The sequence below is a fragment of the Mobula hypostoma genome, chromosome 29, assembly GCF_963921235.1.
Source record: "Mobula hypostoma chromosome 29, sMobHyp1.1, whole genome shotgun sequence".
Taxonomy (NCBI): domain Eukaryota; kingdom Metazoa; phylum Chordata; class Chondrichthyes; order Myliobatiformes; family Myliobatidae; genus Mobula; species Mobula hypostoma.
The window spans coordinates 24,943,001-24,961,943 of NC_086125.1; the positions used below are offsets into that span (position 1 = coordinate 24,943,001).

An 18,943-nucleotide genomic window follows, 5' to 3' on the forward strand; every position below is an offset into this window, starting at 1 on the left:
CCCAGTATGGATGGAGAGCGTACAGGGGAGCCGGCTGGATTCGAACTGGGGACCTTTCGTCCCGAAATCCGACGCTGATGCCACTACGCCACCAGCCGGGTCCGTAAAGAGAAACTAAGAACTTGATAAGGAAAACACAAGTGGAGAGTAGAAACCGGTAAAAAAAAACAAAAGAAATTCTGTGGATGTAGAAACATCCAGAAGTTAACATACATCCCTTTCAGATAGATAGGAGGAATTATAAATTGATAAATTGATTTAATATTGTCACAGGTACGGAGGTACAGTGAAAACCTTTGTTCTGCATGCTATCAAGACAGATCATTTCATTACACAGTGAATTGAGGTAGTACAGGGGAAAGCCAATACAACAGAATGCAGAATGTACAATTACAGAGAAAGTGCAGTGTCTGGCAGGCAGTAAGTTGAAAGGCCATGGTGAGATAGATTGCGAGGTCAAGGGTCCATCTTCTGCGATGTTCAGTCCGTATATGTCTTATAACAGCGGGATGGAAGCTGTCCTTGATCCTGCTGGTGTGTGCTTTCTAGCTTTTGGATCTTCTGCCTGATGGGGAGAGAGAGAATGTCCGGGGTGGATGGGTCTTTGATTATGCTCACTCCTTTACCAAAGCAGTGAGAAGGGTAGACAGAGTTCACGGAGGGGAGTCTGTTTTCCATGATGTACTGAGCTCTGTCCACAACTCTCTGGGGTTTTTGTTGCCGTCACGGGCAGAGCAGTTGCTATACCAAGCCGTTATGCATCCAGAAGGTAAGCTTTCTATGATGCATCGATAAAAATTGGTAAGAGTTGATGGGAACATGCCAGATTTCTTTGGTCTCCTGAGGAAGTGGAGGCACTGGTGAGCTTTCTTGATTGTGGTCAAGATAGTCACACCCAGGAACTTGAGCTCTCAAACCTCACAACCTGAACACCTCCTTTCCTGAAGTCAGTGACAAGCTGTTATGCTGACCTCGATGAAAATATTTTCATCATGACACCGTGCCATTAGCTCCGTGTCTCCTTGCTGTGCTCCAACTCATTACTAATTGAGATTCAGCCCACTATGGTGGCGTCATCTTTGAACCTGTAGATGGAGTTGGTGCAGAATCTGGGCAAACAATCGTGAGTCGGAAAATGTCATAGAGTCATAGAAAAGCACAGCACAGAAATAGGCCCTTTGGCCTATCTATTCTGTGCTGAACCATTTAAACTGCCTATTCCCATTGACCTGCACTGGAATTATAGCCCTCCATACCGCTAGCAACCTTGTACCTATCCAAACTTCTCTTAAATGTTGAAATCGAGCTGGCATGTACCACTTGCACTGTCAGCTTGTTCCACAGTCACGCGACCTGATGAGTGAAAAGTTTCCCCTCGTGTTCCCCTTAAATGTTTTACCTTTCACACTTAATCCATGGCCTCTAGTTGTAGTCCCACCCAACCTCAGTGGAAAAAGTCTGCTTGCATTTACCATATCTATACCCCTCATAATTTTGTATACCTTTATCAAACCTCCTCTTAATCTTTGACGTTCCCAAAATAAAGTCCTAACCTATTCAATCTTCTCTTATACCTTAGGTCCTCCAGACCTGGCAACATCTTTGTGAATCTTCTCTGTACTCTTTCAACCTTATTTACATCTTTCCTGTAGGTAGGTGACCAAAACAACACACAATATTCCAAATTAGGCCTCACCAGCATTTTAAGCAACTTCAGAATAACATCCCATCTCCTGTACTCAATACTCTGAGTGCAGCCCTTAAATATTTATGAAGGCCAATGTGCTATAAGCTTTCTTTATGACCCTTTCTACCTGTTACACCACATTCAATGAATTATGGACCTGTATTCCCAGATCCCTTTGTTCTACAGCACTCCTCCGGGCCCCACCATTCACTGTGTAAAACCTACCTGGTTGGTCCTACTGAACTGCAACACCTTGCACTTCTCTGCATTAAATTTCATCTGCCAGTTTTCAGCCCATTTTTCCAGCTGGTTGAGGTCCTGCTGCAAGCCATGGTAGTCTTCCTCCCTATCCACTACACCCCCAGTCTTGGTGTCATCTGCAAATTTGTTGATGCACTTAACCACATTATCATCCCGATTGTTGATAAAGATGACAAACAGCAATGGACCCAGCACTGATCCCTGTGGTACTTCACTAGTTACAGACATCCAGTCAGAGAGGCAACCATCTACTACCACTTTCTGGCTTCTCCACAAAGCCAGTGTCGGAAAATAAGGAAACTATAGGGGAATTAAACAAATACAGTGACATGCAAAAGTTTGGGCACCCCGGTCAAAATTTCTGTTACTGTGAATAGCTAAGCAAGTAAAAGATGACCTGATTTCCAAAAGGCATAAACATATTTCTTTAATATTTTAAGCAAGATAGCTTTTTTTATTTCCGTCTTTTACAGTTTCAAAATAACAAAAAAGGAAAAGGGCTTGAAGCCAGCTAAGGGTCTTTCAATTCTTGTTTGGGGGATTTTCATCCGTTCTTCCTTGCAAAAGGCTTCCAGTTCTGTGAGATTCTTGGGCCGTCTTGCACGCAATGCTCTTTCGAGGTCTATCCACAGATTCTCGATGATGTTTAGATCAGGGGACTGTGAGGGCCATGGCAAAACCTTCAGCTTGCGCCTCTTGAGGTAGCCCATTGTGGATTTTGAGGTGTGTTTAGGATCATTATCCTGTTGTAGAAGCCATCCTCTCTTCATCTTCAGCTTTTTTGCAGACGGTGTGATGTTTGCTTCCAGAATTTGCTGGTATTTAATTGAATTCATTCTTCCCTCTACCAGTGAAATGTTCCCCGTGCCACTGGCTGCAACACAAGCCCAAAGCATGATCGATCCACCCTCGTGCTTAACAGTTGGAGAGGTGTTCTTTTCATGAAATTCTGCTCCCTTTTTTCTCCAAACATACCTTTGCTCATTGCAGCCAAAAAGTTCTATTTTAACTTCATCAGTCCACAGGACTTGTTTCCAAAATGCATCAGGCTTGTTTAGATGTTCCTTTGCAAACTTCTGATGCTGAATTTTGTGGTGAGGACGCAGGAAAGATTTTCTTCTGATGACTCTTCCATGAAGGTCATATTTGTGCAGGTGTCGCTGCACAGTAGAACAGTGCACCACCACTCCAGAGTCTGCTAAATCTTCCTAAAGGTCTTTTGCAGTCAAACAGGGGTTTTGATTTGCCTTTCTAGCAACCTACAAGCAGTTCTCTCGGAAAGTTTTCTTGGTCTTCCAGACCTCAGCTTGACCTCCACCGTTCCTGTTAACTGCCATTTCTTAATTACATTACGAACTGAGGAAACGGCTACCTGAAAACGCTTTGCTATCTTCTTATAGCCTTCTCCTACTTTGTGTATTTTAATTTTCAGAGTGCTAGGCAGTTACTTAGAGGAGCCCATGGCTGCTGATTGTTGGGACAAGGTTGGAGGAGTCAGGGTATTTATAAAGCTTTGAAATTTGTATCACCTGACCTTTCCTAATCATGACTGTGAACAAGCCATAGCCCTAACAAGCTAATTAAGGTCTGAGACCTTGGTAAAAGTTATCTGAGAGCTCAAATCTCTTGAGGTGCCCAAACTTTTGCATGCCACTGTAATTTGGAAGAAGACACAGAAACCTACTGGAAAACAGGACTAAAGAGCTTGAGGAACTGGAAGAAATAGCATTAACAAAGAAATTGATTAATGGGATTGAAAACCAATTCTCACCCAAGACTTGCAATTCTCACCCAAGTCTTGGTGACCTATAACAGAGTTTGAACAAGGTACCATGGAGATAGTGGATGCACTGTAAAATTCCATGGGACCTGGAACAGTTCCTACAGGTTAGAAGGTAGCAAGGTAACCTGAGTATTTCTAAAAGTCGGGAATCAGAACTGAAACAACAAAGCAGTTAGCCCAATATCAGGATTAAGGTCATTGCTACAATCCATCATAAAAAAAAGTTGTAAAGGGTTGGGCAGAGGCAACATTGACTTATGATTGTTCAAAGTTCAAAGTAAATACTTATACATCACTATATATTACCTTGAGATTCACTCTGTTGGAGGCATTCACAGCAGAACAAAGAAGTAAAACATAAAATAGAATCAAGGAATAAAACTAAACACAAAAACAACCAGTGTGCAAAAGAAGACAATCTGTGCAAATACAAAAATAAGTGAATAAATACTGAATACTATTGTAGAGTCCTTGAAAATGAGTCTATTGGTTGTGGACCCTGACGCCACCCCACTAGGGATAGGGTTCCCCTTGTCCTAACCTACCACCCCACCAGCTTCCGGGTCCAACATATAATTCTCCGTAACTTCCGCCACCTCCAACGGGATCCCACCACCAAGAACATCTTTCCCTCTCCTCTTCTCTGCTTTCCACAGGGATTGCTCCCTATGCGACTCCCTTGTCCATTCGTCCCCCCCATCCCTTCCCACCAATCTCCATCCCGGCACTTATCCTTGTAAGCAGAACAAGTGCTACACATGCCCTTACACTTCCTCTCTTACCACCATTCAGGGCCCCAGACAGTCCTTCCAGGTGAGGCGACACTTCACCTGTGAGTCGGCTGGGGTGATATACTGCATCCGGTGCTCCCGGTGCGGCCTGCTATATATTGGCGAGACCCGGTGCAGGCTGGGAGACCGTTTCGTTGACCACCTATGCTCTGTCCGCCAGAGAAAGCAAGATCTCCCAGTGGCCACACATTTTAATTCCACGTCCCATTCTGATATGTCTATCCACGGCCTCCTCTACTGTAAAGATGAAACCACACTCAGGTTGGAGGAACAACACCGTATATTCCGTCTGGGTAGCCTTCAACCTGATGGCATGAATATTGACTTCTCTAACTTCCATTAATGCCCCACCTCCCCTTCACACCCCATCCCTTATTTGTTTATTTAATATTTTTTTAATATATTTTTTATTCCCCCCCCTTTTTTCTCTCTCTTTTTTCTCCCTCTGTCCCTCTCACTATAACTCCTTGCCTGCTCTCCACCCTCCAGGCTCCCCTCCCCCCTTCTCTTTCTCCTCAGGCTTCCCGTCCCATGATCCTCTCCCTTCTCCAGCCTGGTATCCCTTTTGCCAATCAACTTTCCAGCTCTTAGATCCACCTCTCCCCTCCTGTCATTTCGGATCTCTCCCTCCCCCTCCCACTTTCAAATCTCTTACTATCTCTTCTTTCAGTTAGTCCTGATGAAGGGTCCCGGCCTGAAACGTCGACTGTACCTCTTCCTATAGATGCTGCCTGGCCTGTTGCGTTCACCAGTATTTTTTGTGTGTGTTGCTTGAATTTCCAGCATCTGCAGATTTCCTCGTGTCTGCTTGTTGATAGACGCTGTTTTTCTGTGATAGCGCTCCATGTAGATGTGCTCAGTGGTAGGGAGGCCTTTTCCTGTGATGGACCGGGTGGTATTCACCACTTTTTGTAGGCTTTTCCATTTGTGTTTCCATACCATCCGTGATGCAACCAGACAGGATACTCTCCATTGTGCATCTATAGAAGTTTGTCACAAAGTTTTAGATGCCATGGTGAATCCTTGCAAACTTCTAGGAAAGAAGAGGCACTGCTATGCCTCCTTTGTAATGATATTTACCTGCTGGTTCCAGGACAGATTCTCTGAAATGATAGCGCCAAGGAATTTAAAGTTACTAACCCTCTCCACCTCCGATCCCCTAATGAGAACTGGGTCGTTGATCTCTAGTTTCTTCCTTCTGCAGTCAATAATCAGCTCTTTGGTTCGGCTGATGTTGACAGAGAGGTTGTTGTTGTGGTACCACTCAACCAGGTTTCCAGTCTCCCTCCGAAATGCTACAGAAGTCACATTTGACAAATCTGTTGGACTGCTTTGAGGTTGCAACTTGGAAAACCTTTGATGTGAAGCAATTGGACATTCAGAAAACTTTGACAAGATGCCACATTAAAAGATATTAGAGCAAATTAAATGAAGGAAATAGATTGGTTAATAGATGGAAAACAGAGAGCAGGAAAGCACGATTCATTTTTAGCTGGGTACCGCAATGATCAGTACTGGGCTCCCAAGGACTCAAGATTCAAGCTTACTTATCACGTGTACTTCAAAGCGTATAGTGAAATGCATTGTTTGGATCAACAACCAACATTATCCATTATTAAGGATGTGCAAGTGTTGCCGCACATTTTGCTGCCAACATAGCACTCCCACATTGCTCAGCAGAACAAAACAGAACACAACAAGCAACAAAACGCCAGCTGTACAAATCCCATTCCTCCCTCCCACCCACAACGCACACGTGGTCTTCTAACCCCGTGACACTCTGTATTCTTCAGTCTTCAGCCCCTATTGGACCTGGATTCGGACGCTGATACACGGTCTTTGGGCCTTTGGCTACCCCAGCAGACTTGCAAAGATTCGTACATCCAGGGCTCCAGTCAGATTTCCGATTTGATTCTCGGGTCGTTTTGCTTTTTATCGCCTACAGTTCTGCCGGCAGCACCATACACCCCAGATGCTGATTGGTAAACTATGCAATCTGGGACTCAATGCAACAATTTGCAAATGAATTCTGAAATTTCTCACCAATCACACCCAGGAAGCCAGGCTGGGCAAGCATTCATTAACGTCCCTGACCCTGAACACCAGTGCACCCAGGGATGTATACTGAGCCTCTCCTTTACACTCTTTTCACCTGTGACTCTGCCCCTGCCTATGCCACCAACTCCATCAGCAATCTTGTAGATGACACCACGGTGATTGGATTAATTACAAATAACATCAAAGCAACATACAGAGGAGGCGCAGAAACTGTCTGAATGGTGCAATAAGTAAGAAACGATTATCAATTTCAGGAAATGAAGAAAGAATGAACAAGCTTCACTACTCATAAATGGTGTAGCACTGGAAAAGATCTCCAGCTTTAACTCCTTGGGAGTGAACAACACAGAGGAGCCCTCTTGGACCACCAACATCTTTTTGATAGTAGGTAAGGCTCAGCCGTGCCTATACTATCTTAGGGAATTTTTTAGAGAGCAAATCTGCCCCAAAAGCTGATGGTAACTATGTAATTGAGAGCACACTCAACTAGATCAACCAAAAAGCACTTCAACGAGTGGTCAGGGCTGCAGAGAACATAATTCTGCACACAGCTGCAAGATACACAACTCACAATGTCTACAGCAACCTCACAAAGTCATGTTCGACTGATCCCGTCCCAGTAATCACCTGTTCAATCTCCTGTGGGGACAGGAGATATAGGAACATCTCTGTATGGACATCCAGACTGTAAAACAGCTTTTGTCCCAGGGCTCTGTGCAACTGAACAACCCACCCCCACCCTCCCATAGTCCATAAACAATATGGACAATCTGCAATAGATGGGCATGTGCAACGTTTGAATGGGGCAGCCATTTTTTTAAAATTTTAGAGTTGTTTGTTTTTAATGCAGTTGTAACTTAGATGTCATTCTAAATAACTCAGATGTTATTTTAAATGTAGTCGTTGTCGTTTTAGTAATTGAATTGCCAACATGCTGTTTTGCACTGAGTGGTTAGCACTGCAATATCATTGTCCTCAGCAATGACAATAAAGATCTAATCTAATCTTTAGATTTGGACTCGGATGAGGAGATTGAGTGTGATACAGAGGATATAGAGAAGCTTCAGAGAGATATAGCCAGGCTAAGTCAAACGGGGAAGTTATTCTTCTCAAACAAAAGAGAATCTGCAGATGTGATCCTGCTGAAGGGTTTCACCAAAATGTAAACTGTACTTTTTTTCCATAAATGCTGCCTGGCCTGCTGAGCTCCTCCAGCATTTTGTGCGCGTTGCGAAAGTTACACTTCTCACTGCCTCAGAAAAGTAGCCAACATAATCAAAGACTCCTGTCTCCCTTTGGCAGAAGATCCACAAGCACGTACCCCGGGGCTCAGGCACAGCCTCTACCCAACTGTTAGAAGACTAGTACGATATAAGATGAATTCTTGACTTCACAATCTCCCTCGTTTTGACCTTGCACCTTATTGTTTACCCGCACGGCACTTTTTCTGTAAATGTAACACTTTATTCTGCATCTGTTGTTGTTGAGGGCAGCGTGGTAGTGGAGCAGTTAGTGCGGTTGCTCTGCAGTAAACACCAACTGGGGTTTGACTCCCACTGCTTTCTGCAAGGAGGGAGGACGCGCTGGGTGAATTATAATGTGGAAAACTGTTGTCGTAAGTAGACAAGTGGATTAGTTCTTTTAAAATAATGATTGAGTAATGTTGATATTCAGAGAGAGCTGGATGTCCTTGTACATAAATCACTGAAGGTCAACATGCAGGTAAAAAAAATATTTAGGAGGGGAAGTGATATGTTGGCCTTTATTACAAGAGGATTTGAGTGTACGTGTCAAAGGCATCTTACTATTATTGCACCGGGCCATGGGGAAGATTGCTTTCAGAACATTATGTACAGGTGTATTCTCACCACTTGTGGAAGGATATGCTTGCGACACAGAGAATAAGCAATAGCTCACCAAACCAATACCTGAGATTCATCCCTGGAGAATAGATTGGGCCTATACTATCTAGAGTTTATTAGACTGAGAGGAGATCTCATTTAAATGGGAAAATTCTTACAGGACTAGAGAGGTGGACACGAGGTTGATTTTTACATTGCCAGGTTGTCGAAAACTAGGGTTCACAGAGTCAAAATGAGGAACAGGCCATTCAGGACTGTGACAAGAAGATATTTCTTCTCCACGAGGGTAGCGAAGATGGTTCTGGAGGCTCACTCCCGGAATATAGATGATTCTGGTTAATTGTGTCTTCAGTTAATCAGGACAGCTGCTTATTTGGGACATTTCTTCAAGATCAAAAACTAACTGAGAAAATTGCTGGGTTTCCCTTTGTTTATCTGGTCACTAATTGGGAACAGGAGACTGTTGCAGAACAGTTTCTAACTAGTGTCAGTCATGTGCACTTGTGTGGCCGTCAGGCACTACACCGTGCTTAGAGCAAACAGTTTTTATAGCGTCAGGTGCATGTATTCGTGTTCAAAAAACAGTGATTTTTGTCATTGGTGAGAAATATGCAGTAAGACAATTCAGAGCTATTTTGCTCAGTGTGGTTTCAGCATTCAGGCTTAGAGATGTCCGAAACAGCCTTTAGACATTACAGAGCGAGCAGTTTTTGAATAGTGTCAGTTACACCTACTTGTGTTAAGTTATTCATTTGGGCTGATGGACACTGATTCAAAAAGCAGTGATTTTTGATCATTTTTGTTTTTTTTTATTTTGACTTAATGCAGGAAGGCAATTATCTGCACTAGGTATCTGTGCTGATTTTGTTCATTTACAGTCAATCAAAAGAACACAGCAGCAATTAATTGTTCTGTCGATTACTATTAGGAACTAATACACAGTTTTATAATATTGTAGTAGTATTGGTAGTGTTCTAATTTGTTCTGTATTCCATTTAAATGCATAGTTTGTTACTCAGTTAAATGGTAGTTTGTCTTTGTTATGCCTTGTAACTATTTCCAAGAAACTTTCAGCTAATTGAGGCAGCCACTTAATTGGGCCAAGATGTACTGGTCCCGATGTGCCTCAGTTATCCACTGTACACATATTTAAGACAGAAATCAGTTGGACATTTGGGAGAGGTACGTAGGTAGAAAGGATTTAGAGGGATACAGCCCAACCTCAAGCAGATGGGACTAGCTCTGGTCAGCACCTTGGTCAGCATTGATGAGCTGGGCCAAAGGGCTGTATAACTAAATTTTGAATATTACTTGCTGACTAAAGAAGTGAATGCAGAGGTGTAGCACTGAGGTAAAAGATCAGTTTTGATCTTTCGTATGGCAGAGCAGGCAAGAGGACCAAGTGCCCACCCCTTCTGTTTCTTATGTTGATCCTCTGTGATTGCAAATGAAATTGCACGTTGTGTGATTGACAGTAGGCATTCCTGCTTCTGACTTCGTTGAGTAAGGAAGGTCTTTAATGAAGCAGCTGAAGACAGTTTTGTCTTGGGCAATACATGAAGGAACATCCACACAGACTTCCTAGGGATGGGATGGTTAACACATTCAGATTCATTTATTAATCACGTGTATATGGAAACATACTGTGAAATATGTTGCTTGCGTGCACAACCAACACAACCTAAGGATATGCTGGGGGGCAGCCTGCAAGTGTCACCAGCCATTTGGCATTGACATAGCTTGCCCACCATGTTCGGCAGAATGACACAGAACACAACAGGCAACAAAATAAGCCCTGTCCCACCCTGTCACCTACCCACATACAGAGACAGGTCTCCAGGCCTTCATTCTTCCATCTCCAGGATCTTGACTTCAGTTTAACTAAGGCCATCTCCCATTTTCATTGAAGTTCTAATAGACTCACTCCACTGATCAATCTGGGCCAAACTTATATTTTTTGGAGGTAGCTCTTGCTTCAGAAGCAATAATTTTTAAGGCACAAAACACAGATTGGTGATGCATATTGAACAATATATGGAAACAAAAAAGATCAGAAAATTGATGCAAAATGGCACCAGAGCATGGTGACTCATTACAAGTGGATCTTTATAGATCAACTGACTACATCTATTATAATCTGTGATGCATATTCGCTCTCTTTGGACCGGGGACATGTCATTTTGCTAAGCTCAGCTTTCTAAATGCAGCAGCTATGAGCTGCTAAAGATCAAACTGTTGTTTTTGAATAAGTTAAACTTCCAACCAGTATTCTTTCTTTAGCTGCTTGTCATAAACAGGAGCCAGTTCTCAGTTCTTATTGTAAATGGCAAGCAGTAATTGTTTGGAACTTAAAAGACAGCACACTTGGTCTAATTGCTGAAGAGGTGCAGTATAAAACAATTGGTTGTTTAATTTGGCTTGTTTTAAAATAGACAACACTGCCCAAGTTGTTTAGTTCAAGTAAGTTTGCAGACCAGATGGAGAAAATCACTTAGCATAATAAGTAGCTGATCTATTAATAAGTTTAAAGGTACGTGTACTGAAGAAGCCAGCTTCACAGCATTAATTGTGAGTACCTGGGTATCTTTCTCCAGAAGCTTTTAGAATAATTGTGTTAAGAGGTATCTGAAAAACTATCATGAGGGTGAAGTCACACAAGTGACCTGTAAGGAGACAAATCTCTAGGTGGTATATAGAGTACATACTTTAATAATAAATGTACTTCAAACTTTTGTCTTTTTAGCTTATCGGAATTGTACCTGTGTTTTTGAATTCCTTTGTGTTTTAGAAGTGGTTTGAATTTTGGAAGTCTTTTATAAGATAGAAATCATCTGTGAGTTTTAAATGTGTTTGAGAATGTTGTTTGGATTTAAATGTGTATCACTGAAAACAAATGATCTGTGTTTAAACCGTATCATTAGCTGTAAGTCTCTCCTCCTTGATAAAGAGGGTGGGATCCACCTCTTAAATAGTGGATATTGGCAGCTAAACTCACCAGGATGATAAACAGGGGAGGGAATCAGCCTTCGAAGATTGGGTAGTTACAGTACAATGTCCCTTTAGTGAGGGTACCCCTAGCTATTTGTATTGATTAGGCCTTACAGTTAACTTTGCAGTCAGCAAACCCAGCACCATCACAAATCACTGTACCCTTTCCAAGGCACTGTGTAATGATTTGATGTCTGTGAACTGTATGCAACACAGGCTTTAATCAAAGTCAAAGTCAAAGTAAATTGATTATCGAAGTACATGTATGTCATCAGAAGCTACCTTGAGATTCATTTTCTGGCAGGCATCTACATGAAAATAAATAAATACGACAGAATTTATGAAAACTATACATAAACAAAGACCTGCAAACAACCAGTGTGCACAGGAAGACAAACTGAGCAGATAAAAAAATAAATAATATTGAGACCATGAGTTGTGGAATCCCTGAAAATGAGTCTGTAGGTTATGGAATCAGAACTGAGTTGAGGTGAGTGAAGTTATCTACGTAGCTTTTGTGCACTGTGTAATGATTTGATCTGTCTGAACAGTATACAAGACAAGCTTTTCACTGTATCTTGGTACATGTGACAATAATAAACCAATTTCAATTCCAATTCTTGAGGCCATATTTGTCAGTTCCTGTTTGGATGTCAAGAGCAGTTGGTCCCACCTCACGTCTGGAATCCTGCTCAGATCTTTGTTTCGGCTTTTAGAGTTGAGTCGTCCAGGCAAAGCATAACTTGGGCGTCGGTGAGGAAGTGTGGCTCGAAGGTACTGGCAATGTCCATCTGCTGCTGAGGATTGAAAGAATTCTGTTCGAACAGATTGAATTAGTGAATGGAACACACTTAGGCAGTTTTTAAAAACATCTGCGTAGATGCCAGTGTGGTAATTGCACAGAACAACTTGGCCAGAGTCATGAATATTTCTGGAGTGCTGGATATACAAGCATGGTAACGGGGTCCTCCAGCGCAACGAGACCACACCACTCAATGTGACCAATTAACCTACTAACCCTTATGTCTTTGGAATGTGGGAGAAAACTGGAACGCACAGAGGAAGTCTATCAGGCACAGAGAAAACGTCAAAACTCCTTACACACAGCTGCAGAAATGAACCCAGGTCAATGGTGCTGTAATAACGTTAGACTAATCACTACACTATTGTGCCATCTGAAGCTAATCTTCTATTTTCCCTTCCAAAGTGGATGACCTCACTTTTACCAACATTATACGCATAATCCCATGGGCCAGTGGATTCCAGACCTTAATGTTTTGCTTAAAAAGAGATCTCTCATTTAATTTTTTTACTTACAGGTACACTCAGTGGCCACTTTTATTAGCTCCACCTGCTCTTTAATGCAAATATCTAATCGGCCTATCATATGGCAGTAAGTCAATGCATGAAGCTATGGAGACATGGTCAACAGGTTCAGTTGTTCAAACCAAACATCAGAAACATAGAAACATAGAAAATAGGTGCAGGAGTAGGCCATTCGGCCCTTCGAGCCAAATGGGGAATGGGGAAGAAATGTGATCTAGGTGACTTTGACCATGGATTGATTGTTGGTGTCAAATGAGGTGGTTCGAGTATTTTTCAGAAATGGCTAATCTCCTTGGATTTTCACGTATGACAGTCTCTAGGGGTTACAGAGAACTAGTGCGATAAACAAACAACATCAGTGAGTGGCTGTTCTGTGGGTGAAAACACCTTGTTAATGGGAGGGAACAGAGGAGAGCAGCCAGACTGGCAGGAAGGTGACAGTAGCTCAAATAACCAGGCATTACAACAGTGGTGTGCAGAAGAGCATTTCTGAACACAACACAAGCGAATGGGCTACAGCAGCAGAAGACTACACCAGGTTCCACTCCTGTACCTAATAAAATGGCCACTGAGTGTATCTAAAACCTATGAGCTCTTTTTATTGAACTCTGAGACACAGAAAGCAATTTTCTTTATTTACTTTGTCTAAATCCCTCCTGATTTTATGTGTCGCTGCAAATCTCCTGGATTTGTTACTCTGAGTAAGAACTGTGTTGATTACTGTTAATTCACAGTATTTGAACACTGAAGAAGGCAAAAGGCACACTGCCCTTCGTCAGTAAGGACACTGAGTATAGGAGTTGGGACGTTATGGTGGATTTGTACAAGACATGGGGAGGCATGGCAGTGGAGCGGTTAGTGTAACTCTATTACAGTACCAGCAACCTGGGTTCAATTCTGCCGCTGTTTGTACATTCCCCCTGTGACAGCATGGGTTTCTTCCCTGTTTGCCTCCCACATTCCATGACCCTCAGGTTAGCAGGCAAATTGTTCGCAGGAGTGTAAGTGGGTGTGTGTGTTGCCTGTTACCGTGCTGTATCTCCAAATAATTAAAGATGCTGGCGAGGCTGCACTTGGAGTATGGTGTTCGGCTTTGGTCACCCTGCTGTAGGAACTATGCTATTGAACTGGAAGGAGTGCAGATCAGATTTACAAGATGTTCTCTGGACTCTCAGGACAGAGTTATAGGGAGAGGTTGGACCGTCCTACCTCTCAGTCTCCTACACTCTACTCCTTAGAGCATAGGAGACCGAAAGATGTGTATAAAATTATGAGGGGCATAGATTGGGTGAATGCACTGTCTTTTTCCCGCATGTAGGGAATTAAGAACTAGAGGACATTGGTTTATGGTGAGAGGGGAGAGGTTTAATAAAGACTTGAGGGGCAACTTTGTTACACAGAGAATGGTCTGTATGTGGAATGAGCCGCCAGAGGTTGAGACAGGTACATTAACAACACTTAAAGTGCAGTTGGATCAGTACATGCTTCGGAAAGGTTGAGAGGTTTCAGGCCAAATGCTGTAGCACTTACATCCACAGTGATGAAGTGTTTTGAGAGGTTGGTGAGGATACATATCAACTCCTGCCTGAGAAGCGACTTGGATCCACTCCATTTGGCTACTGGCACAACAGGTCCACAGCAGATGCCATTTCTTTAGATCTTCACTCAGCTTTGGAACATCTGGACAGCAAAGATGCTCCTTATCAACTACAGCTCGGCAGTCAATGCTATCGTCCCCTCAAAACTAAACAATAGGCTTCAAGACCTTGGCCTCATACCTCCTTGTGCAATTGAATCCTCAATTTCCTCACATGCAGACCCGCGTCTGTTCAGATTGGCAACACCATCTCCTCCACAATCTCCATCAGCACAGGTGCACCACGAGGTAGTGTGCTTAGCCCCCTGCTCTACTCATTGTACTCTTAAGACTGTATGGCAAAGCACAGCTCCAATGCCATATTTAAGTTTGCTAATGACACCTTTGTTGTAGGCCAAATCAAAGGTGCTGATGAATCAGCATATTGGAGGGAGACTGAAAATCTAATTTGAGTGGTGCCACAGCATCCTCTTACTCAATGTCAGCAAGACCAAGGAGCTGATTATTAACTTCAGGAGAAGGAAACCAGAGATCTATGAGCCAGTCCACATTGGGGGATCAGAGGTGGAGAGGGTCAGCAGCTTTAAATTCCTCAGTGCTATCATTTCGGAGGACTGTCCTGATCTCAGCACTTAAGTACAATTAAGAAGAAAGCGCAGCAGCACCTCTATTTTCTTAGGAGTTTACGAAGATTCAGCATGACATCTATAACTTTGGCCAATTTATTAGATGTGTGGTGGAAAGTATATTGACTGGCTGAATCACAGCCTATTATGAAAACACCAATGCCCTTGAATGGAAACTTGCACAATAAGTAGTGGATGCAGCCCATCACTGGTAAAATCCTCACCACCATTTAGCACATCTACACAGAGCATTGTCGCAAGAAAGCAGCATCCATCATCAGGGGCTGCCACCACGCAGTACTTGCTTTCTTTTCACTGCTGCCATCAGGAAGAAGGTGCAGGAGCCCCAGGACTCACACCACCAGTGTCAGGAACTGTTATTACCCTCAACCATCAGGCTCCTGAACTGAGGGGATAAATCCACTCATCTTCACTTCGCTGATCACTGACCTGTTCCCACAACCTATGGGCTCACTCTCAAGGAGCCTTCATCTCATGTTCTCGATATTTATTACTTATTTATTTATTATTATTACTTATTATTATTTTATTTCTTTTTGTATCTGCACAGTTGGTTGCCTTTTGGTTGTCTACCCTGTTGGTACAGTCTTTCATTGATTCTATTGTGGTTGTTGGATTATTGAGTATGCTCACAAGAAAATGAATCTTTGGGTTGTATATGGTGATAATAAATTTATGTTGAACTTTAAACTTTTAAAAGGGACTGCCTTGGATGGCATGGATAGGTTAGGCCAAAGAGTCTGTTTCCATGTGACTATGTTACGCTGTGTCTGTGACACTCTGATACTGCGCGTCACAGTATGGTTGATGGGATGCTGTGAGTAATGCGTATCTTTCTCTTTGAAGGCAGGTGGCGATTTGTCAAAGAGCGCTGCTGGAAGATGTCAACTCCAGACCCTCCAATGGGAGGCACACCTCGGCCGGGCCCCTCCCCAGGACCTGGACCCTCACCTGGGTCAATGCTGGGCCCCAGTCCTGGTCCCTCACCTGGATCGGCACACAGCATGATGGGACCAAGTCCGGGGCCCCCATCCACAGGGCATTCCATGAATCCTCAGGCACCTGGAGGATACCCAACAGAGAGCATACACCAACTTCATAAGGTAACCAGGCAGAAGTTTACCCGATAATCTTTAATCTTTGTGGCAGAAGTGTGAAGAGTATTTGAGAAATAATCTGAAGGTGTTTAGAAGCGTAAAAAGAATACTCATGAGTAACACTCACAAAATGCTAGAGGAGCTCAGCAGGTCAGGCAGCATCTATGTACTGAAATAGACAGTTGATATGTCAGGCTAAGACCCTTCACCAGGCCGAGACCTTTGTCAGTACCGGAAAGGATGGGGAAAGAAGCCAGAATAAGAAATGGGAGGGAAAGGACTAAAACCTGGCAGGTGATAGGGGAGATCAGGTGAAGGAGAAGTGGGTGGGGGAATGATGTGAGAAGCTTCCTTTCCATATATTTATTCAAAAAGCAGTAAGACCATAAGGCCATTAGAGCAGAGTTAGGCCATTTGGCCCATCGAGTCTGCTCTTGCCATTTTATCATGACTGATCCATTTCCCTGTCAGCTTCAGTTTCCTGCCTTTTCCCTGAAACCCTTCATACCCTGATTAATCAAGAATCTGTCAACCTCTCCCTTAAATATACCCAACAACTTGGCCTTCACAGCCCAGAATCATTAATCGGTCCTCATGTAGTAACCCTTTTATTCCCAGAATCATTCTCATACACCTCCTCTGAACCCTCTCTAATGTCAGCACATCCTTTCTTAGGTAAGGGGCCCAAAACTGCTCACAGTACTCCTGGCGGGGTCTCACCAGTGCCTTATAAAGCCTCAACAGTAATAAGGTGTGCTCCCTTCATGTGTGCACCAGTGCCCGAAATTTCCTTAACGTGGATTCAATGTGGGTTTCCATCCACTTATGTTGAGTGGAAAAAGCTTTGAAGACTATGATAGATTTCATGACCCCCTTTTTTTCTCGTTGCCAATCAGGTTCCAGAAGTAATGGGGCCCTAATGGTTAAAAAAGAACACACAGATGGATATTGTTTTTTTTTAATGTTCTGATTTGGAATGTACTGACTGAAAGTTCAGCATAAGCAGACCTGAGGGGAACTTTGCAAAGGAAGTTGAATGAATTCTAAAAAGGAAAACAGTTCAGGGAATATGAGACTGGACAGAATATGACTAATTTGTTAGCTCTTCCTAAACACTGGTTCACATACGATGGGACAAATGCTTCTTTCATACCTGCAAGATTCTATAAATCAAATATATTTCATTTCAAGATTCTAAGAATTAAATATGTTTCATTTTATATATGTTTAAGAATAAGGGGTAGGCCATTTAGAACGGAGTTGAGGCCATTTTTCACCCAGAGAGCGGTGGATATATGGAATGCTCTGCCCCAGAAGGCTGTGGAGGCCAAGTCTCCGGATGCTTTCAAGAAAGAGATGGATAGAGCTCTTAAAGATAGCGGAATCAAAGGTTGTGGGGATAAGGCAGGAACTAGATACTGATTGTGAATGATCAGCCATGATCACAGTGAATGGCGGTGCTGGCTCGAAGGGCTGAATGGCCTACTCCTGCACCTATTGTCTATTGTCTCTTTTGGAATTGTATGCAGCATTCTGCATAAATATCTCAGGTATGGGACATTATAGTGTACCAGAGATAGCTGCTGGCAGATAAAATGGTACTTACTACCTCTTTGTGTGAGCTAAAATTATTCCACATTTTTATCCCTGTATCCTCTCTGTGAATTCCTCTGCTTTATAACCCCTGACTTGCTATTTTTGACCCGTATAATCCACAGTGTGGCACCATGTCACTTTGCATATGTAAAGCACAAACTTTTGCTGCATCCTTACTTACAAATATTGTCTCTGTATGTAATCTATGAAACCTCTTAGTAAAGTACCTTAGCTATGCTTTTTTTTAATGTGACACCGTGATGAACAGCACTCTTTGGTATAACACCCCGATGTACCACACCCCTCACTTACACTTTGAAACACATTATGCTAAAGTCCTGTTGTATCATTTGCTCTATGTACTACCCATATCTGCTACCGATCTTCTAATGTATTTATATACCGTAGCTCTCTCTTTGTTCCTTCTCTTCTTATGCGAGTTTATTTGTTTGGCCTGACTCCTCAGTTACTTCGAGCATTTCTTTTTGTTTATCGATGTTAAACAGTTAAGTTCAGGCTCTGTTCTTTTCCTCATCGCTCTGTAGCTCGATGTCACTGTTGGCTGAGAGGGTGACTTTGACATTTTAGCTGCAACACGTGTGGTAAGCAGATTTCATTGCGCTAATCAGTGTCTGCAGGGTGAAGGAAAGGCTGCTTCAGTAGGAAGCCTGCCGGTAGCTCCTTCTCGCCTGGTTTCCGTGCCTCTCACGTGCACGCATTTCTGTTGTTCCTACTGTCGGCTTGCACAACAGAGACCCCCGAGGCTCCTGCCACGGCTCGGATTTGGGTTCGCTGGGTTAACAGCATTAAAGCTTTCCTTACTCTCCTCCCCCACCCCACCAGCCTCCTCGGTCCTGTTGCATCTGTTTCCTTGGGAGCCCAGCTCCACGCAGCACCAGAAGGCTGTGACATTAATGGATAATAGAAACTGTGCAACTACAGTTCCCTGCTAGTTGAAGGGTCGCTGCCTCCAACGTCTCGTTTCTTCGCAGGCTATGGAATCAATGCATGAGAAGGTGCTGCCCGATGACCCACGCTACGGTCAGATGAAAAGCATGGGCATGAGGTCAAGCGGACACAGTGGCATGGGGCCACCGCCCAGTCCAATGGACCAGCATTCTCAAGGTACAGCATTTGCTTCTGTGCAGTCCTCATTTGCTTCATATTTAAAGCAGCACATCATTTCTCTAGTAATTACTATCCTGTTCTCTCTCACCTTCTGGGCTTTGACTTCACTCCATCAGTTTAAC

The 18,943-nt window shown here is 43.2% G+C and overlaps 1 protein-coding gene across 6 annotated transcripts in view; it reads left to right on the forward strand.

The window, feature by feature from the left end:
• Positions 1–18,943, forward strand: part of LOC134339258 (transcription activator BRG1) — a 169,750-nt gene that overhangs the window by 57,735 nt on the left and 93,072 nt on the right. For 5 of the 6 annotated variants that reach the window (XM_063035613.1, XM_063035619.1, XM_063035618.1 and 2 more), the window contains 2 exons: positions 15,847–16,103; positions 18,686–18,818. In XM_063035613.1, coding sequence (XP_062891683.1) covers positions 15,882–16,103; positions 18,686–18,818 — 355 coding nt within the window. In that variant the 5' untranslated portion in view covers positions 15,847–15,881. The remainder of the gene's footprint in view (positions 1–15,846; positions 16,104–18,685; positions 18,819–18,943) is intronic. The other variant, XM_063035617.1, reaches the window with a different exon arrangement.